The sequence below is a fragment of the Chelon labrosus genome (assembly GCF_963514085.1).
Source record: "Chelon labrosus genome assembly, chromosome: 15".
NCBI classification, from domain to species: Eukaryota; Metazoa; Chordata; class Actinopteri; order Mugiliformes; family Mugilidae; genus Chelon; species Chelon labrosus.
In genome coordinates, this window is record NC_140348.1 from 17,943,667 (window position 1) to 17,965,788 (window position 22,122).

At 42.9% G+C, this 22,122-nt stretch overlaps 2 protein-coding genes across 2 annotated transcripts; one reads left to right on the forward strand and one right to left on the reverse strand.

Moving 5' to 3' along the window:
• The first annotated feature begins 238 nt into the window (after positions 1 to 238).
• gpr75 (G protein-coupled receptor 75) lies at positions 239 to 2,252 on the forward strand. The gene has a single exon (XM_084562132.1). It carries the CDS (start codon positions 305 to 307, stop codon positions 1,946 to 1,948), a length of 1,644 nt encoding a protein of 547 aa, XP_084418258.1. The 5' UTR covers positions 239 to 304; the 3' UTR covers positions 1,949 to 2,252.
• Positions 2,253 to 3,100: 848 nt separating this feature from the next.
• erlec1 (endoplasmic reticulum lectin 1) lies at positions 3,101 to 9,816 on the reverse strand. The gene is made up of 14 exons (XM_084561572.1): positions 9,428 to 9,816; positions 9,163 to 9,267; positions 7,816 to 7,896; positions 7,614 to 7,691; positions 7,463 to 7,526; positions 7,318 to 7,364; positions 6,994 to 7,217; positions 6,733 to 6,874; positions 6,496 to 6,657; positions 6,365 to 6,424; positions 5,260 to 5,384; positions 5,087 to 5,164; positions 4,870 to 4,945; positions 3,101 to 3,921 (listed from the first exon to the last, which is right to left on the reverse strand). Exons 1-14 carry the CDS (start codon positions 9,563 to 9,565, stop codon positions 3,850 to 3,852), a joined length of 1,452 nt encoding a protein of 483 aa, XP_084417698.1. The 5' UTR covers positions 9,566 to 9,816; the 3' UTR covers positions 3,101 to 3,849.
• Positions 9,817 to 22,122: the final 12,306 nt, after the last annotated feature.

Consider the following 22,122-nt stretch of genomic DNA (forward strand, 5'->3'; position numbering starts at 1 on the left):
GTGGTGCATAGCCTTTTGTAGGTTGTGTCTAGCATTTAAGAGCTTTTTTTTTATTTTTTTCTAAAGAAATCTATTCCATTTCACCTTGAATTGTAAATTAAATAATTGCTCCCTTTTCTTAGCGAATTCATTAAATGCAATCCACTGCACAGTAAAGCTAACAGCTGACTTTGTATCCTTTGTAGCTCTCTACCAAGGTGGCAGCAATGGCGGAGGCAGCAGATATCCTCATGTACCTTTTCTGTGTAAAGGAGTAACGCTGAAATTGACGACCGTGGAATCCTTATAAATTGTCAAGAATACAATGAACACCACGGTTACACCATCGGACCTGGTGGATGTGCCAAGACACCAGACCTTCAATGTCACCCTGGGCCCACAGACACCCCCAGGCTGGGCCGTGATCCACACCGCTACCTTGACCTTTTGCTCTCTCCTCCTCATCTTCATCTTCTTCCTGGGCTCTTATGGCAATCTGGTGGTGTTCCTGTCCTTCTTCGACCCGGCGTTCCGCAAGTTTCGCACCAACTTTGACTTCATGATCCTCAACCTGTCCTTCTGCGACTTGTTCATTTGCTGTGTGACTGCTCCGATGTTTGCGCTGGTTCTCTTCCTGGACGCAGGCGGCCGGGACGGCGTGTCAAAGAGTTTTTGCTTCGCCTTCCACTTGACCAGCTCGGGCTTCATCATCATGTCCCTGGAGACGGTGGCTGTCATCGCTTTGCACAGGCTTCGCATGGTTTTGGGGCAGCAGCCGAACCGCACCGCCTCCTTCCCCTGCACCTTGGCTCTCACTGCCTTGCTCTGGACGTCCAGCTTCACCATGGCTGCCCTCCTTACCATGCGGGCATACCCCCGCAGAGACGGCCCCTGTTTACCCCACTTTGGCCTGGGTGGTGGACAGGCCAGGGTGGTGTTGTATGTCTACCTGGCAGACTTTGCCTTCTGTGTAGCTGTGGTGTCTGTGTCCTATCTCATGATTGCTCAGACATTGAGGAAGAATGCGCAAGTGAGGAAATGTCCCATCATCAGTGTAGATGCCACATGCCCTCCGCCCCCTCCTCCGCTCATTGCAGCCGGCTTTGAGAGCATGCAGTGTGCTGTTCAAGGCCCCTCTCTGTACCGTAACCAGACTTACAACAAGCTGCAGAATGTACAGACACACTCCTATGCCAACAGGACCAGTCAGCCTTTAGTTCCAGGGGCCGCCCAAGGAGCCACCTGCTGTCAGCTGGTCTCTACGGTCAACTTAGCCACAGCCAAAGACTCCAAGGCAGTTGTCACCTGTGTAGTTATAGTGTTCTCCGTGCTGCTTTGCTGCTTGCCAATGGGAGTTTCGCTGTCGCAGGACGTATTATCACCAGAAAGTAGCTTCGCACATTACCAGTTTGAACTGTGCGGCTTTGTGCTCATTTTTCTCAAGTCAGGCATCAATCCCTTCGTGTACTCACGCAACAGCGCAGGTCTCCGCCGCCGTGTGCTGTGCTGCATTCAGTGGGCTGCTCTGGGCTTCCTCTGCTGCAAACAAAAGACTCGCCTGCACGCGATGGGGAAGGGAAGCCTGGAAGTCAATCGCAATAAATCTTCCCACCATGAGACCAACTCGGCTTACGTACTGTCGCCCAAGCCACAGAGGAGGCTGGTAGACCAGGCTTGTGGGCCCAGTCACTCAAGGGACTGCGCCGGAAGTCCAAGAGCCACAGGTGTGCGCAAACCTCGCCTCCCAAGTACCTCTACACCTATCAACACCCGCATTGAGCCCTACTACAGTATATACAACAGCAGCCCCTCTGCAGGACCCAGCTCCCCGACCAGCCTGCAGCCCGTCAGCTCTCAGACATTTGCCTTTGCCAAGTCTTATGTAGCCATGCATTACCACACTCACCAAGACACTCTGCAAGACTTTGAAAGCACCTCGGTGCACCAGATTCCCATTCCCTCAGTCTAATCGAACGGTTTGGACGCTGTTGCCTTGGCTTGAAATCAAATGTGAATCAAAAGAGGACCGTTCAAACAGCCCGTGTTATGTGTTTGAAATCAGTATTAACATTTTGTTCTCTTCTCCAGCTGAAAGACATGTTAAGTTTTCTTAGAGTGGACTAATTAAAGAATTATAAGCTTTGCCATGGACACTAAACACAAGCAAGAGATTTGTAATGAAAAAATGTCTGTTCCGGTAAGTCATGTACTGTTATTGAATTATTATTATTTCTTTGCTCTTAGAGATATACAAATTTCACATGAATCTGCCCCTATGTTGTGCACGCATGTGCCATAATAACCCAAGTCTAGGTTTTTCACTGAAGCCAAAGGCGGCAGTTGCTGGCCTCACTGGTCGCTCAGCACCGACGCCAGTAGCTGAAGCTTGAGGCTGCTGTGAAACCCTGCACAGGACCACACATGGCTGCGAATGGCATGTTGGTTGCACCCCGATGGACGTTTGCTTCTTAAGAAAAATGTGTTTGTGAGCCTCATACACTTTTTAACACAATAAATGTTTGGCAAGTGCAGGAGAGCTGTGCTTTTATTCTTAAACTTCAGCTAAAACAAGAAATTAATTAGTGAATGTTGATTAATCATTAGTGTAATGCTTCAAGCAAAACAATTCACCGGCTTCAGCTTTTGAATTTCTTCATCATATGATTTAAATTTAGGATTTTTCTATTGCTCAGACAAAACATGTCAAGAAGTCACCTTAATCTTTTGCAAATATATTCAGAATACATTAGGATGTTAATATTTTCTTGCACAGAACAATTAAAAAGAGGACAGAGAGCAAATTAATCTATAGTGAAAATAATAAGCGGTTGCAGACCTTTTTTTTGTTTACAAAAGGTTGAATGAGTGGAGCTTATGCTACACCCACAGCATCAGCACACTCTTGTGGCCAAAATATTCAATAGGACAAATGCAGGAGGCAAACTTATCGGTGTTCACATTTTTAATTAAGGTCACTTAATTAAGACACTTTTATATTTTTAAAGGTGACGATAACTAGTAAGACATCCCTAAGCAGAGACATTTGTTGTTATGGTGTCCTTATAACTCTGCCAAGTCATTTTTTTTTTTTCCCCCTGTAGGTTGATGCAAAACTACAAACGAGGTTTCATATGTTTTATTCTTTGCTGCAAACGCATTGGTTTTTCCCCCAGTGAAGTGATCAGGATCCCAGTGTTCATTTTCATAAAACCACAGAACACGCCCACAGACATTCGGCACATCCTACAAACTAATAAGAAATGTGAATCAGTCACTCGCTCTTGTTGTTACTCCACAGCACCCTCTAATGCATAAGTTACACTCACTCATCCTGTAAATTAACACAGCACACATTCGCCCTGCTGCAGAACGTCCTTAGAATTATTTTCTTTTCATATCTACAAAGTGCCACGGCCAAGCAGCTAATAAACTCGTATCACACACAAACACAGACATTTAAAGACATTAAAACGACCATGAATATTGTTGATTCCCCTGATGATTACAGATCCCCTGATTAATCACTCCTTCGCTTGCAATTATTCAACACACAGAGAAGCATAGATATGAAGTTCAGGCAATAAATCCACTGCCTTGTGGAGTGAGGCGTCTGCCCCGTTTTCACTGTTTGCATTTAGTCTGCTGCCCTGCTGGATTAGGCTGAAGCATCGCCCGCCGCACAGACAGATCGGGGCCAGGCTGGGGCTACGCTCCAGGGATACATGAAGTCCAGCCTCAGGTTCAAGTTTAACCACAGTTTTTGGTTTTTAGCGCTAGTGTCACGGGGGTCTCGTCTCTTCCTCCAAGCAGGCTTCTGTTTCATAAGCGTCCCTGCTTGTCCTTCATGCGCCGTTGCTTTAATGTGTCAGTTCAGCTGGAGACTGACAGAAGTCCGTGTTCATCAGCGGTGTCAAGAATCCTGCATATGACCGGAGACTCAACCTGGGAAAAATTAAAATTAAATAATAAACATAAAAATAATCTAGATTTCATCTGACACTGCGAGAATAGTTAGAACCTTTAATCTTCCTCCCTTGTATTCAATTCTCTCTGTGGAAAGTGTGCAGTTTAGGTAGTATCAGAGCATTTTAGTGTCTTTTATCATTGCTGAATAAATTAATCACTCAAGGATCTTTTCATTTTGACTTGTCATAGAGGGAAAAGGACAGGTGAACTAATAACTAATAACTAATTTACAGCAATTGCCCCTTCTTTGGTCTTCTGACCAGTCTGCTGACCTTTAACCAGAGGGCTCCTACTTTATGTTGAGTCCTGACTTCCTATATTACTGTTGCTTAGTTGGACAAACAATAGCCATGCAGGGGTCCACTCCCACAGAAAAACTTAATTAAATTAAAACTTGTAATTTTGCTTCTTCAAAAACATAAAAATACAGAGGAGGAAATAGCCATAAAGAAAACATAAAAACTAAAAAATGGTGAAAGGACTAGTCATTTTTCCAGTGTCTGCTAACGCTAGCATGGTTGCTAAAATTAGCTGTCTCACCTCCTTGTATCTCTGGACTCTTGCTATTACAGGACATTATCTAACCTAACAACATTAACATAGCACGTTTGGACTTGACAAAAGGTCGGAGCCCTCTGGTTGGTGGTCAGCGGACCAATCAGAAGGCCAACAAAGGGTCAGTTGTAGCAGTGCAATTCAACAATCAACAATGCTATAAATGAATCCCTGTTTGACAAGATAAAACATCTGCTGTCCTTTCTTTTGACACATGTATCCCCCTGAACTTGATGTGAATTGTTTCTATATATTTAACTATTTTCCTTTTATTTAGCCATAAAACTAAAACACTTTAGCTCAAGTTCAGTGCAATGCTACTGAGCCTCTTTTCAGTGACTGTGACTCAGTGAATACAAGTTAACTTACCCCAAGGATGTACTGACAAGTCTGAGGCTCCAGCATATAGACGGTGACAGCATGGGGAGACTCAGACTCCTTACATCTGCCACAGACATGATACAGGTGAATCAAAGGGGAAACAGTAAAATATTGCTTTAATCGTGTGTTGACTCAGGGCAGTCAACACTCGTGGCACTAAACCACGGGGCAATATAGTTTCATCAACATGACTGTTCCAACTCACTTGAGCTTGACGATGACCTGCCTGGGCTTCCCTGTCAAATCACAAACATCCCCGTGGCCGTAAAAATGAGAAACCAACCTATCAAAGAAGAGCAAACACACACACAGAGAACAGCTAAGAGTTTTATTTGCATTCAGAGGAGGATTTAAAAAAAAAAAATCTCAATGGCTTACTTGACTTTCTGCACTCCGTCATCTTTGAGCTGGTACGATCGGGCGACGTTCTTCTTAGCCCAGTCAGTGTGCTCCTCTGCGTTCCAGTTTCCCACCACCACAATGTTCTTTCCTTGCTCTTTGTCCTGAGACAACAAATGACATTTTTATTTTAACACTGTACAAATTAAATCTAAAAATGGCCATTTTTTTTTTCATCAAACCCCAAAGAGGTATTTTTTATTATTATTATTATTATTTAATGACAAATTGAGAAGAAGACCGTCTGATCGATAATAAAAACATTTACATGGACCACCTCAGTGACAACAGACAGAAATATTCTATCGGATAGATCTCAGGGCCATATATATATACATACACTGAAGAAAAATATTTGCGCCTTTGGGACGTAAGCACTTGATCTGAACGTTTAAGTGAGATTAATTTATTCTTTCTAAGCATGTTAGCACCACATGTGGCGAACATCAGGTGATGTGACAAGTTTCCTGGAGGAACAGAAACATGGCGGTAGCAAAACAAGAAGTTGCTCAAGCAATGGTTTGAAAAGACGAACGGAGCAGGATTAAATCTGGGCAGCAGCTCTGAAAACACTGATCGGTCTTGGTCATCTTTTTCCACTGAATGAATTAAATGTTTAGGGGGAGAAAAACACTTCATTCAGTTTGGGATCTAGTGAATTTGGAGGCCAGGTCAACACCTTGTGATGTTTTTCATGTCTTTCTGAGTTGTTCCTAAACCGTTTTTGCCTGTGTCAGGCTGCATCACGAGTATTGAGTGTCACTGCTATGGGGTGGGGGTGCCTGGTCTGGTCTAGGTGGGTGGCACATGTCTAAGTAACAGCCACAGGAATGAATGTCAGGTTCAAAAGTTTCCCAGCAGAACACTGAATTGTCACAAGATGGTCAATGTTATTTACTTCTCCTGTCAGTGGTCATAATGTTATGCCTGATCAGTGTAGTTTATCTCACTTAATCAGTTAAGTTTGAAAGGTAGCCATTGTTAGTTGCAGAGTTTTTCCAATTTAAACTGATACTGAAAGTACATTTGATCCTTCAGATTTTTAATGACTCAGACTCGTCCACACTCGCACTAGCATCCTTACCTCGTGATACTGATGAACATGCTTTCCATAACAGAACTCATATTTCCACCAGCCTACACCCTGAAACACACATTAAGATGATTACACATATGGTATATAAGTTAATAATACTGCCGAGGAACACGCCTCACCCCATGCAGACAGTACGAGCCACTGAGGAACTCCTTGATTAGCTGGTCATCCGTCAAGCGAGAGATGTGAGTGGTGCCGACGGTGACCTGAGTCTGCCCTCCCACAGTCATGGGTTTGTGAGTGGACGTGAAGGCCTCCTCTCGAACCGGCGTCACGTCCTCCTGTGACACGTCAAAGATATGAATGAGGCACGGGTTGCTTTAAAAACAGCGGACTATTTTCTGCGGGCGTCTCACCTCTCTGGTGTCGGAGGCGGCGCTGAATGGTGGTTTAAGCAGGTCCTCTCGCTCCTTGTCCAGCTGCATGAGCCGCTGAGGTCGTAAAGGGGAGCCTGCCAGAGCCTCGCAGAAGATGGCGTTCACCGGGGAGGACTTGAACCTGGGAGGAATATGTGTCAGGTTTAAAAACGGTGAGATGAAAAACATACGACCCAAAAATTTACCGTAAACCAGCGTTTCAGAGCTTTATCAACATTTAAATGATTTTGTCACATCTACCTGTATTTCGGGTGAGCGCACAGCAGAGGCGTCAACACCACCACCTCGTATTCACACGTGGTGACCTCGGCCACGGACAAGATCTCGTGCTTGGCCTCCGGGTGGCAGACGTACAGCACAGACGTGGAGCGAGGCTGGTTCTGTTTCAGCACGCAGGGAGTCCCATTTCCCATCTCGAGTGAGTAGTAGGGAGTCAGCTGACCTTCTATATTCTTAGAGGGCACCTAAATCACCAGCAGGAAACCACAGAGGAAACAAACGTGAGACCGAGCCCCTAGTCTGGAAGATTCGGTTTGGTTGGTGAAGTTTCAGTTTTGCACTTACTCTAGTTTCTGCTGCTGGTTTGAGATTCTCAGTTTCTTCAACGTGATCTGAAAAATATTCTTAGTTTAGCACGATAAAGAAAAGACTACCGCACACGGTATTGTGTACAAATACTATCAATACAACGACAACCACAGAGACTCACCTGACTCTGTTGATTGGCTCTTCTCTGCCATATTACCCAGGAAGTACTCTTGAACGCTAATCTTCTGTGGAGACACACATGATTATCGTCAGTACTGAACTAGCTGCTGGCTTCTCATTCACGTCACATAAAACATGTAAACATCACTGACCTGCCCAGTCTCCTTCTCTTCATGATACTGCCTTATATGCTTTCCGTGGCACACTTCATACGTCCAGTAAGACTCGATCTGCAAAGTGAGTGAGTCTTCAATTGAGCAAACAGCCTCAGCAACCCAGCAAAATAAACATGTTTTTTTTTTCATGGTCTGCTAACGTAGCGTAAATTCTAACTGAACACAGTTTCAGTCTCACCCTGTACGAGCAGCTGCTTCGTTTGAATAGCGGCTCCAGCAGTTCGCCTGGACTGGGCCCGGCGTACTCTTTATCATCATCCTGAGACAAATGGAAGAAGAGTGTGAGACGAGAAAAAGCAGCACAGCAACCAGTGGAGGAAGAACTATCCGTATCCTTTACTGAATTAAAAGTACCAACACGGCTGTAACTCCATTACAAAGTACAAATACAGAGGTATTAGCAGCAAAACCTACATGGCTGATATATTAATATACACTAACTTGCCACTTCGTTGGGCACACTAGTTAAAATAAATGGGTTTTAAGATAACAGTCCTGCACTAAATCTTAGCTTCATAAAGTTAATAGTGTTCTGCATTTGCTTCAAATAACTGAGAGAGCCGTTAATTCAACTGTTTTCATTATGGAGGCTGCAGTGTGTAGTACTGTTGAATTATACCGTCTTGTACCGACACGTTTCTATTATTTTGACAACCCCATTTTAGTCAGTGGGCTAGGCTAAATATTACCAGCGCTTTTGTGTTTAATTACCGATTACCACATTTCCAATGCAGTTTCACATTATAAGCGTCAATAAGGGAGATTTAGTGCATGACCCTTATGTTGGAATGCATTCATTTTCACCAGTGTACCTAATGAACTGACATGCAAGAGTAAATGGCACTGATTATTAATAGAGAAGTTAAACCGGTGGTTTCTTTAACTATGTGTTCTAAAAGTTGAGCCTAATTTCCATTTTGTTACATCTTTATCTTAAAATCTAAAATCTAATTGTAGTGGATGAAGACTGAAGTAGCAAATAAAATGGAAATACTCTCCACAAGTAAAGTGCAAGTATCTCAGAATTGTACTTAAGAGCAACACTTTTCTCTTCTGGGTAAAGAAGACGACATGAAATCGTAAAGAGCTTCCTTGCTATGTTGGTACGACAAAAGAATAGCGCTGCACGTCATGTAAATCTGTTTTTGAGCGTCGCGTCAAATTTAAATGGCAAATTAGTGTTTAAATAAAGCCTCACGCAGCCAAACATGATCTATGCATCCACTTTTATCAGCAAAATGTTTAAACTGTGGAGCACAACCTCACTGCAACAGATGTGAATAAAGACAAAAAGGGACTCGGTGGAACACAGAGAACAAATATAAGATATCTGCAGAATAATCCACCAACTTTGCTTGTTTGATCATCTCTTGTAAAACACCAAACCATTAACAGTGATGTATTGTATGTATGCTTGCTCTCTTTATGCCAAAGACCTTGAGTGCTTATAACTAACTCTATTAAGAGAAAATATCATTTTATCACAGTCTTCACATATTCAGGTGGCACTATTGACACCTCATACCTCATCTCCATTTGACAGAGAAGGGAAGCGACATTTGTACTTCTCCTTCTCCGTTGTTGTCATAATCACAAAGTCCTCCTCGTTGTAAAGTGCCCCCGAGGTTGGCTGTAAACCAGAGACACACGTTAGCTGCTTCAACTTAAACTCGTCGTCGCTAAATGAACAGGTTAAGAGAAGTGACAGTAACATCTCCGGGACTTGTTGCAGCGTCTTTCTCGCTCAAATAAAAACACTAAACTAAACGTTACTAAATGATAACACATACCAGAGTGACTTCAGCGCCTGGCCAGGTGATTTTAAAGGGGACTTCGTCCGAAAAGGTGGGATACCCCCCTCTGTTTGCCGAGATGCCACTGCAGACCTCCAGCAGCCCCCCGACCAACACCAACAGCAGCCCAGACATCGTCTCTCCTAACCCGGCTGCGGAGCTCCTGCAAGCCCGCTCCTCGTGTACAAGTTACAACCTCAACACCTGACTGGAAGACGAATTAAAAGATGGTACAAACTCCGAGGAGAAGTCCGGTTTGACAGACGTAACATATGACTGTGTGAGACGGATGTCAATACAGAACAAAACACAGGAAGTGAAACGTTTACTTGCCACGTCGAGTTCCGGTAGCGCGTTGGGCCGAAATAACGGCAGCGCCCCCTGGCGGCAACACCGGGCGTTGAACGTTTGCTACATAGACTTCAATGCCATTTGAACAGGTACAATTCTTGTGTGAAGTTCCCTGAGTCAGCTTTTTTTATGAAAAATAAATAAATAAACAAAGGTAAAAATTGTAAGTAGTACTATTGCAGAAGTGTGACCGGTGAGTGCTGATGCTCTCTGGCCTGTGGAGTCTCCTTCCACCTGAGCAGAGAGGCAGCTGGATGATGTTCATCGCTGGGGATGCTTTGGGCTTTTTTTCCCTACAACGCTGTGTGTGTATAATGTGTCCATGGAGGGGAGGTCAGAGCCGAGGATCCTCTCCGCGGTCTTGACGACTCGTTGAAGAGCTTTTCTCTCGACCTTAGTAGCGTTTCCAGACTGAACGATGATGCCGCTAGTGAGAATGCAATCAATAAGTCCTCTGTAGGCCCGGGTGAGAGGCTATCGTCTGAGTCTGGCCTTCTTCAGCAGTCCGACGATGTAAAGCTGCTGCTGTAAACATCTCATCTTTTTCATAGTCAAGACTATGGCCAGTCATCCAGGCCAGGCTATATACAAAAAAGCTAAAGAAAGGCAACTGGACTTGCAGGGTGGAAGCAGCTACTTGCAGTTTTAAGATACTATTCATGCATCTGAATCTATTATGCAAATGAAAATGAAAGTTCTGCTGTTGAGGCACAGGCAGGTCACAACACAGCTGATATTTTGGCATTAATGAATAGTGAAATACATAATATAAAGTTATTAAGAAACTAACTACAGTATGGTATAACCGTGTGAGTTTCAGAAGTCTATATTATATTTAATCAACCATAAAGTGAAAATAGATAAATCTTCATTTATTGTCTTCAGTTATTTATTTATTACTTACGGTCAGCGTGGGTTGTCTTAAATGCCTATCAATGTACACATGATTTAGTTTGGTCATGCAGGAATGAAGGAAGTATTTCATCTAACTGTTGAAAAAGGTCCCTTTGTAATTGATAATATATAAATGTTTCCTGAATAGTGGAAGAAGTGAATTGACTGCTGCTGTCTTCACTGGTCAAATGCCTGTCTCGTGAAATGTCACCACATTTTGTTGAGGGCAGTGCTGCAGGAAGCTGTTATTGATCTTTGATGAGACCTTAACTGAAATATCTGGCTTCCAGATCATGCAGGGTTAAACCGAGCTCATCTCGTCTCCTCTCTGCCTCCCAGTGGATGGAAGCGGAAGTTTCAATTATGTGCCTCATCCACTGATCTAATATTTTATAATGCCTCACAGTTATTTTTAGACTCAGGGTAAAAGTCAGAATGAGCATGTTTGTATAATAGATCCTGTTGAGAAGCTGATTTACCAAGTATTATTTAGGTTGACATGCACAGAAGCAGCAACAGGAGCATCTCTGTGCCAGTGTGCAGCGTCCTTATTCTATTATCCTGTGACTCTGTTGATTCAGCATTGCTGTCTACTGAAAGGCAGTAAGTAATGTCCCTCCACCTGAGGAGTTCAAATGGAAACAGCCCACAGCTAACAGGAAATTTAAAACACAGACCCTGAAAAATATGCCGTGCTGCATTTCACTGTCGGGGAGGAGGAGATGAGGAGGGTGCCTTGGACTGACGGAGCCGTGGACGGTAACCCTGAGACGGGATTTATTTATTTCATTTTTTCTTTTTTTTCCCCACCTGATGGTGGAGCTGTTGATGTGAGAATGTGCAGCATGGTGAGAGCCAGAAGAAAGGAGGGAGACTGTAACAGAGATTTTGAGACAAAGAGGGAGAGGATTAGGAGGAGAAAAGGGATATGGAGGAACAGGGAGGGATACAAGGAAGAGAACACGCCAGTGGATCATCCACCTCCTGCAACCGCTCTCCTCTGTTTACATACAGCTTATAGGCACACAATACCTGCCTCCTATGTGCATACATATGGATGGAAAGATTTACACCAGCCATAGATAGATAGACAGATAGATCTCTTCAATAAGAATAACACCACTAACGAATGTCCCGAAACCTACAAAGGAATTAGTAGTTGAGATACAACCAGTCAAAGTGAGTCAAAAGCGTCTCATCCTCCCTGGTTGTTGAAAGACTTCTCCCGGAGCTCGACTGGTGGGAACTCACCTGAACTCGCCTCTTTGAAATGAGCATTTCCATTTATTTCACTGTCATCGGTGGGGTGAACTTGATTTGCATAGATGCCTTCCATACACCCTCACATTATGCATAATTGATACAACTGTCATCTCCCCAACCATAATAGGATCATTCCAAAGGGAGCGGGGGTGAAATGAATCCTGGCATTTGAAGGTCTCGAGCAAAGATTAAGATATCTCCTGAGCTGTCACCTAAAAATATACATAGAATATGTCAGACATCAAATCGATACGGGCACTTTTGCTAGGTTTTTCTAATGACATTCGGTATTGATTTGTGTAAAGCAGTTCCACATGTTTGTAGTTCCTTTTAAGTTATATAGGTTCGGCTTGTTCAAAATGCTTTTCCCAAAATTTCCCACTTCAAACCCGGACTCCATACGGCTCCATAAATAATTTGTGTTTGATTGAGGTATTCATTAATCTTGCACCCAAATTTATCGACGTTGCATCATCCCTTTCTTCTTGATTTGTTTACTGAGGCTGTGGAGTGATGAAAATAACCGCTGTTGTGAAGGCTCTTCAGCAGACTGGTAGCTTTACAAGCTTAAAGTCTTCGTGAAGTCATATTCAAGCGGTTTTATACAATGTCTTACATTAAACCTCTTCTATATACCAGCATCTGGTCCTGAACCGTACTTTAGACTTTGTTACTGTCTGAAAAATGATTTAAAAATGTTAATGACTCATCTTGCACTCAGGGGTGTTTATTAATTTTGTGTCCAATGAACTTGTCCTTCATTCTCCCTTTGGGTCCTGGCTCAAACATGTTGGAGCAGTTTCTGTCCAGGGCCAACCACTCAGAGCAGACTGGCCTTTTCGGGGGACAGGCTTTAGCTGCAGCTCTGTTTTCACAGGAAAAACATAAATACGTGGAAACAAATATTACTCTGAGGCTTGAACAAACACTCCTAATTGTGTCTGTGCAGCGTGGGCGCATTTGTCCCTCGATCACCTGTTGTACTTTACTCAAAACTAAAAACGCTGTGCCAGAGGCCTAACCAATCTTGTAAGGGGCTAGCACTTGAATAAATGCTGCAAACAAGCAAAACAACAAGTCAGTGACACATGAAATAAATGGATGCTTAAGCATGCCAGCGAATCAGAATGCTGCTCTGCACACCCCTGCAGAGAAGGTAATGAGAGATTATTTTTGTTTGGATGGGTCTGGACGGCATCCAGATATTCGCAGAGCTGGTCCTCGCTATGTTCATCTGTGACTGAGGCCTGTGACTCTTATATGAGAATATCAGAGGGGAGGGGGTTTGGAAGAGACAGAACAACCCACAGTCCTTGGATGCATCATGAGGGAACGGAGCCCGCAATTAAAATGCATAAAGTATAAACCTGTAGCCACAGTTTTACATCAGTGAAATGCTGACAGATGTTACGTCTAGACTGTATACACCGATCAGCCACAACATTAAAACTACTGACAGCAGAAGGGAAACTTTTGGACCTGGCATTCATTCATGTGGATGTGACCTAGAGATGTACCACCCACCTAGACCAGACCAGGCACCCCCACCCCATAGCAAAGACACTCCTTGATGGCAGCAGCCATCCCCAGCAGGATGCAGCCTGACACAGGCACACACACAAAAATGGTTTAGGAACAACTCAAAAAAAGAACAGCACAAGGTGTTGACCTGGCCCCCAAATTCACTAGATCCCAAACTGATCAAGTATCTGTGGGATGAACCACAGAGGACCCTCCCCTCAACCCATAGGACCCAAAGGCCTCCACTAACAACATCCTGTTGCCAGACACCACAGGACACCCTCAGAAGACCCATGTCCATTCTCTGATGAGTCACAACTGTTTTGAAGACACGAAGGAGACCTACACAATATTATGCAAATGCCTGATCCGTGTATGTGGGTCTTAGTGAGCTGATCCAATCCTTGCAGAAATGTAAAGTTGGCAATGGTTGTCTTTCAGAAAACATCCAGCTTGGGAAGCCTCATGAAAACGAAACCAGCACCATCCCACTATTCTCAAAGGTGACCATGGATGTTTACGTAAATACCGTCAGCATTGTCTGAGGCTTTGAGAGAGTCCTGAATAGAGAAGTCAGTGAAACCCCAGAAGTGTATTTTTTTTTTGTCTATAAGCAAGAAGAAAAAGTGGGTTAACTTTTTGAAAATGCACCCTAAGCAGCATGTATAAGCCATAAGAGCTTGGTGGAGCCGGGAGGACTTTGAGTGAAAGTCGTTTAGTGGCTCTTCACAGTTTGACAGTGAATGGCACAAATACTGCAAGGTGAGGAACAGAGCTCTTGACTGACTGGATGGAGAATGGAAAATGAGATTCTGCTGAAATTTCATCAATATCAACACTTCGGCAGCTAGACATGTGGAAAAATGTGAGCGGGATCAGTAAGTAAGCAACAGGATTGTGAACACCTTCATGCTATATCCTTCTTCTATCAGGTGAAATCAGAAAACAGAACATCAATATAAACAAAAGGCCTTTGTGAAAACGAATACATTTTGATGCATATCTAAATTCTGACCCAACTTTGTTGCCTCCAGACAAATAACACTTGGGTGGAAGCTTCTGTATATTTTATTGATTCCTCTAAATTATCATACCAGAGAAGGAACCGTCCACAACGGCCCACATTAGCTATTTACAGAGTAAATAAATTCACATCCGTTTCTCAACACAGCTCTTTATCTCGCCTAGGAGAAGTACAGTATGTACTGCATCCACCGAGTCATTTATATTCTGCTCTTGCGTGACTGATGCAAAGAAACCCTACGCAATCCATCATCATTTGAACGCAGTCACAGGATTTCATTGGCACCAATTTGGACCGCAGATGGGTTTAATTGGCTGAGATATGTGAGAGATGATGGCTTCTTCAATTTTATGTATGAGTCCGCTGTCTCCCACTTAGCTGATGTGTAAAGCATCGGACAACTGAGAGGAAACAAGTCGAGGCAATGGAGCCAAAAAGTTAAATGTATATCATTTAACCTTCAGCACTTGCATCCAAGACGTGGTGTTTACAGAGCGAGAAAAAACACACTGCAGTACAACAGATATTAATATTAAAACTGCAGCTTATCATGGATATGTGCACATATACTGTGCGTTAGTAATCTATTATACATGTCTCACATTAATACAGCTTTAAAAATGATGGATCAAGGCCACATGAGGACACTGCAGGTATTATACTAATGTTACATTACAAGTCCCTGATGACCAACCGATGCTAACCTGGGAGCCAGACCAACTTCCCCGCCCGCACATTTTTTTGCAGAGAAAAGTTGGTCTGGAACCGTTCTGTTGACAACTGATTATTTCTTTTGGCAAAGATCTGCTGGGCCAGTCAAATCGCTTGAGTGGACTTTTTGAGGTGATGGACGTAAGAGTAACAGCAACATACCAATACACGTCTTCTGAGCGCCATGGAGTTAATTTTGTGAACAACAAAAGGGCTCTGATTGGAGGGATAGGACTGTCCAATTGCATGACAAGGTATATTTAGTTTTTTTCTTTGTTGAAACAAGCCTCAAAATGAAATCTAAATGGAGCTTTACCAAACTCTTATTCTGACAAACCAGGCTAGCAATAAATTGTTGTCTTAAAGTCTAGTCCAACTGAACAAAATTCAAATGGTGCAACAGCACCATTCATTCATTCATTAATTCATTATCTTCTGTAACCACTTGTTCCTGTGAAGGGTTGCTGGGTTAATCAACAGTTAACCTAACGATGTCTTTGGACAGTGGGAGGAAGCCAGAGTACCTGGAGAGAACCCACGCAGACACAGGGAGAACATGCAAACTCCGCACAGAAAGGCCCAGTCGATTCGAACCTGAGACCTTTTCACTGTGAGGCATCAGTGATAACCACCTCGCCACTGTGCAGCCCGTAACAGCACCATATAGCTGACTATAGTTGACTTGTCTAGAAACTAATTTATACAACATTAGCTATGACATGATTGGTAAATAACACCCATTATCTTGTCATCACCTGTCAGTAAAGGAGCTATATTAGGCAGCAAGTGAACATTTGTCCTCAAAGTTGATGTGTTAGAAGCAATATTTCTGTGTCCTGGACAAGGGACAAATTGTGATGACTAGATTACTGGGTCAGATTATCTCCAAAACTGCAGCTCTTGCGGGGTGTTCCTGGTCTGCTGTGGTCAGCATGGGCATGGCCGGCCAGGACTCACTGATGAATTTGGGGAGTGAAGGCTGGCCGGTGTAGTCCGATCCAACAGACAAGCTGTTGTAGCTCAAATTGCAGAAAAGGTTCACGGTTAGTTGTGATAGAAAGGTGTCAGAACACAAAAGACATCACAGTTTAACATGGGGCTGCACTGACACAGACCAGTCAGGGTGCAAATGCTTAGGTTCACTTCCAAAAGCGCCTACAATAGGCATCAGAACTGGTCCACAGAGCAATGGAAGAAGGTAATATGATGTATCAGTTTTTCGTTTGGGTCATATGGATGGCTGGGGGCGTGTGCATTGCTTCGCTTATTCGATTCAAGGTAACATCCAAGTAAATACCTGGTATCCCAAAAGGACTTTACATTGACAGTGAGATCATCAATGTTATTCCCTTCATCCGTTTGTGGTTATAATGTTGTGGCTGATTCCAAATATCACAGTACTATCATCAGATAGTACTGGTATTTTTTTTCTCCTATCCTCTAGTGAACGGGTTTAATGAACCACACATATTTGTATGCATTTCACAAAATAACATAAGCTATAAGTGTAATTAGTATGCAGACCGTTCTTCTTTATTACACTTTGTGCTAATGCTCTTTACAGCTTCTACGAATTAAAAGAGTGACTCTAACTGAGTTGAATTTGCTAAATGACAAGAGGTTTCTATAATACACATCATCCGGGACGTTATCCAAAGAATTCAGGAGCACTTCTGGGCACAATCTTGGGCTGTGAGTTATTCGAGGTCTCCCTCAAGAGGCCCTAAATCCCTTCAAGTCTTCTGACTCCTTCTTCTGACAAGTCGTCTGTTCCACACTTGAAAACCGAAACACAAAACGCTACGTCTTTCATTTTTGCTTAGTGTGCACAACTGCCGCCGCTGCCGCGCCATTCTCGCTTCATTTTCATTCAGCGGCGCCCCGCTCCCTTTTTTCAGCCTCCCAAAGTTTCTCCTTCAACTTCATCCCCCAACCGCTGCTTGCCAGCAGTCACACCGCCGCGGTAAACTGTTCGGTAAACAATGTACGGGTTAACACTTGAAAAAGACATGCTGAAATTATATTGGCAGGTCGGTATCACACTGCCTCTTTCCCAAATGGCACGGGGAATCTGACCTTTTCATGATCTCAGCGCTGTCAAAGGATGACCTTTGTGCTCAGCATCACGCAGTCGATGTGTATGAGTCTTTAGACAAGGCGAGTGTTGTCTTTTTAAAAAACAAAACCACTCATCAGACTGTGAGGAAAATTATGAAAAAAAACAACAAATTCATAACTCGATCGTATTCTTGCTACCAGATGTTATTCAGCTCCCACTCGTCTGGTTTATCTGACAATAATTTGATGTCTTTAAGGAGTTTTGGTTAGTTAGAATAACAGAAGAGAGAGAAAAGAAAGAAGAATGGCGCAGAGACAAATTTACTCACTGACTGAATCTCTGGAGAATAAAAGAAAATTTAATTCAAAACACCCACATAAAATCTGTTAATGTTTTTTTTTCTGTTGTTTTTTTTTCAGGACATTCTCACACTTCTTCTTTTTTTGGGGTAGTTGAGAAACTTACTAAATCAATAAACTTCAGTTATACTCCTCGTGTAGTAGGGTGTAACCTCGGGGAATTGCAGGGGGAGGATGAGGAGGTGGAGAACGGGCAGCTTGGCTTCCCCGGTGGGTCAAGGTGAGTCTGTTAGCCTGATGGCTTGTTCACTCTGCAGATGTCACCTGGTCATTATCCTGAGGCAGCCATCTGCCAGTTGGTCCTGCCGGGCCGGGCCGCTCAGTCTTCTGGGTCCTGTGTGACTGGCAGGATCCATGCTGCCTCCCCTTCCACTCTGACCCGCTACTCCGCCTGCCTCCAGTGTCCAAAAGGCCGGTCTGGTCGGGGCCGGAGGGAAGACAGAAGACACACAGAAACAAAAAAGCAAGCTTTGAACTCTTTGCCACGATATAAACTGGGATAAATTAATGATGCAACCACAGTTTTATTTATTTCTTTTTTTTTTTTACCTGGGCTACCCTCACAACTGACTCGCTTGGCTTCTCACCTCAGTGCGGCCAGGATGGGATGCAGAGATATGCAGCCAAAATAAACTCCAGCCTCCCTTACCGGCTCACCCATTTCACTTGCCGGGCGGTTTCACCTACTCGACATGATTATTCTATTTCTTAAAATGATCTATTGAGAGAGGCCTCAGATACTAAAGCTAATGAAGGGTGTCGTTACATCACAAAGTTAATTGTCAGGTCTTAAATCTTCCAGAAAGTGTCTCACGGCGGGTAATTTTGTGGGAAAATTAGAGCCTCACTTTTGGACACACTTAATCATGCCCTCCTTCAAGGTGTTGGATTTGGCTGCGACTCCTGCTTTTAAGATGTAATTTCGACTTGATGGGGTTTTGGGGTGGCTGGCTTATTACAATGAGATTTAATTTCTGAAGTGGGGAAAAGGATCTTTTCTGGTATTGCTGAGAAATAAAATAGATTATCCAAGAAGTAGAGATTCTCTACGTATTTTTCATTTGTTTCCCACAGGCCTGGTTACGCAGAAGAATGTGCTCACTCAGACTTAATTGACTTTGAGCTAGTTTCTCTCCAAGACTAAGGTGCAAAGCTAAATAGTGTTCTAGCATGAGTGCAAAGAAGGACAGAGGAGATTATTAGCTTAGCTTAGCATAGACTGGGAAAGGGATACAGCCAGACAAAATTTAAACACAGCTTCCAAGAAAGCCATTCTAATAATTTATATATATTAGTTAAAGGGGAACTACCGTTTTTACAACCTGGACCTTATTTCTGGCATAAAATACGATCGTTTACTCACCAATATAACTTTGGTGTCATTTGTAGTCCTTCGGGAGATATTTATATCCGCGTATATCCATATAGTGGGAGTGACTGGGGCACCGAAACGCAGCCTCTAAATAACGCATTATCTGCTGAGAAACTTGTTCATTTCACAAATATTTTGTTATGATACGCTAGTGCTATTCCCCGTTGAGTCCAGAGTTACCTGTTATCATCAACCTGGATGATGTCATCTCTGAGCGCCGCGTGGACGACGACTTTGTTTATGATGGATGTCCTTACCGTTCTGAGCCAGAGTATACGGATGAGGAGCTCGTTGAAAGGAGGATGCGGAGACACCCATGTTGTTGGCCAAAGAACAACAAACCGCTGCACGTCCGCAAATAGATAACAGGTAACTCCGGACTCAACGGGGAATAGCACTAGCGTATCATAACAAAATATTGGTAATAATGCTTTATTTAGAGGCTGCGTTTCGGTGCCCCAGTCACTCCCACTATATGGATATACGCGGATCTAAATACCGTCCGATATCGTCGAGCGACTCTAAATGACACCAAAGTTATATGGGTGAGTAAACGATCGTATTTTATGCCAGAAATAAGGTCCAGGTTGTAAAAAACGTTAATTCCCCTTTAATGTCATAAAATATTGGTGAAATATTAGCCAAAATGATTGCTATAAAAAATTTAAAAAGTCTGACTTTACTTACCCTGGAGGAGGAAACCAGTGGTTTGCAGGGATAAATGGAGTTTTGTATCTCCCTGGGTGTTTCTAACAGAGATTAAACCAGGCATGCAGAGTTGTGTTTTTAACATTTTCTCTGAATTGAGATAAAGCGTGTTCATTTGTGACCTTTAGCTTGCTGGCATTTGCATGTATTTAAGCAATTTCCTCCTGTCTTATGCTAAACTAAGCTAAGCTAGCAGGCTCCTGCTGTATATCAGCTCTGCATAAATGGAACAGAGGGATGAGAGGCATCAGTCTCATGAAACTTTTGGAAACAAAGCAAATTAACTAATTTCCCACATTAAAATGCAATGCACGTATATAAATCTTAAACTAAATGAGATGTCCTCTGTGAGAGACTGAACTAAGCACACGCAACTTAACAAGACAGCACGTCCTTGTATTTGATTATAATTAAATGTTTCAGTCAGTTACGGTAAATTAGAGAAAAGCTTTACTCTAAATGAGAAGTCATAGACAGTCGCACCTTTGCTGAATGGTTTTAGTAATTCCTCATTGGACAGCAGAAATGCTTTACTCAGTATTAAACCTTGAGGTAACTGATCTTGTAAAAATGACTTGTGTTGGAGTCGTTTTTCTTTTTCAGCTGAATCTCTCTTTTACAGTGAACTTTTAGGACAGGATAAAGTCGTGCACTCTTTTTCTTCTGTCTGTCCTGTGGTTGTCACACATGCTGATGGCAGGGACTATTCGAGGACATAACCGCAGATAACCAATCAGAAAAAAAAAAAAAACATGAATCCACTCTGGTGCCTGGAGGTAATGTCCAGGAGGCTTTCAATTTTTTATCATCTCCACACTTTCATCATTTTGACTGACCACAAAATACCATTACCGGCTACTTACTCGCACTCGCACGCACACATGCACACTCACTCACATGCACCTTTGATCTCGTATCTTCTGTGATTCTGATATTTCATCCTTGACCCAGTTTGAACTCGGGACCTGCAGTAATGTGCAGGACATGAATGGCTGCGTGGGCAATCTGCTAATCTGCTCCTCCTTTCCTTCTGTTGTTTTTTTTTTTTTTTTTTTTTTTGGATGTGCTAATGTTGTTCTGGACGAAAGTGCACCGCAACTTGAGGCTTGGCTGTGTTTCCAGCCCCCGATATAGAAAGGAGAGCCATGATTGTGGGAGGCCCACCCTCTAACCTGCCTGTACCCCTGGCAGCCCAAACGGGCCAGCTGGTACTGTCAGCAACCCTGACAGATGACCTGCTGAGCAGATACTTTTAGCTCATGATTCACCCATCATTATTCAAAAATACAGTATAATGTATAATGTATAATGTGCTGAAACAAAGTCCAGTCTTCCTGCAGCAGCATCCGCAATGTCTTACATGCAGTCAGTCCGCAAAAAAAGATTTACAGGGGGTTGTTTTTGGCTCCGCTTCATTCTTTGTTGGTGTATTTTCTGAGCCAGAGTAGCCAAACATATTGCGTTTTTTAAAAAAGGCTGTCTAAGCACAATGGAGCTGATGATGGAAGAAATAAAATGCAAAAAATATATGTCTGAGGACCTGAATGAAAGAGAAGAACAAACACCCATTTTCAGCAATCACTGAAGCAGGAATCCGCCGGCAAAGAGGAGAAGACGACTAAATTCAGACACGCGGCAAACAATAAACCGTAATGATACCAAATGTCATGTTGATTTTATTACAGAGCAGAGTAACACCTCCTTTACTGCGAGCAGTCTTGCGCCCTCTTACAGTATGTTTTTCCTATCTCTGTTACAATTGCCGCCCACACAGATAACCCGTGGCTGGATGCCATGGAGTTTGTGCCCATGCTGGAGGCTGTGAAAGGGCGTTAAGGGGAAAAAGTGTGAGGTACAATGCCGGATGAAGGGTTGTGCATTTAAACTTAAACTACTGCACTGTTTAAATTATCTTATAAAGAATCAGAAATAGAAATTAGAATATTTTCTGATTCTGATTTGTTCTTCAGTTTTGACATCTCTCTGCCACAGCAAATCAGTTTAATAAATGGGAAGTCAGAGGTCAAGGCTAAAATACCAAAGACTTTAATGATAAAAATATTAAAATATCTCAGCATTGGATGGAGAATTCAGTCTTTATCAACACAGTGAAGCTCGTTCAAGCAAAAATGAACAAAAACTAATATAAATTAGTTGCGTTTTCTGCCTGTTTATAGCCACAAAATGTGTTAAATATCTATCAGTTTAAATACAGTAATATCTGTTAATGTGATAAGATGTGATTTGAGACTTTATTTAAATTAAACATAGATCAGTGTGTGAGCACAAATTGAATTTGACCTGCATAAATATGAATTTATCAAGCTTCAATTGAGTGGCTCAATCGGATTTAACTGAATGCAGCAATTTCAAATGGAAAGCAAATACTTGAAGCTGAATGTGACAATTACTGAAATTAACCAACTGCAT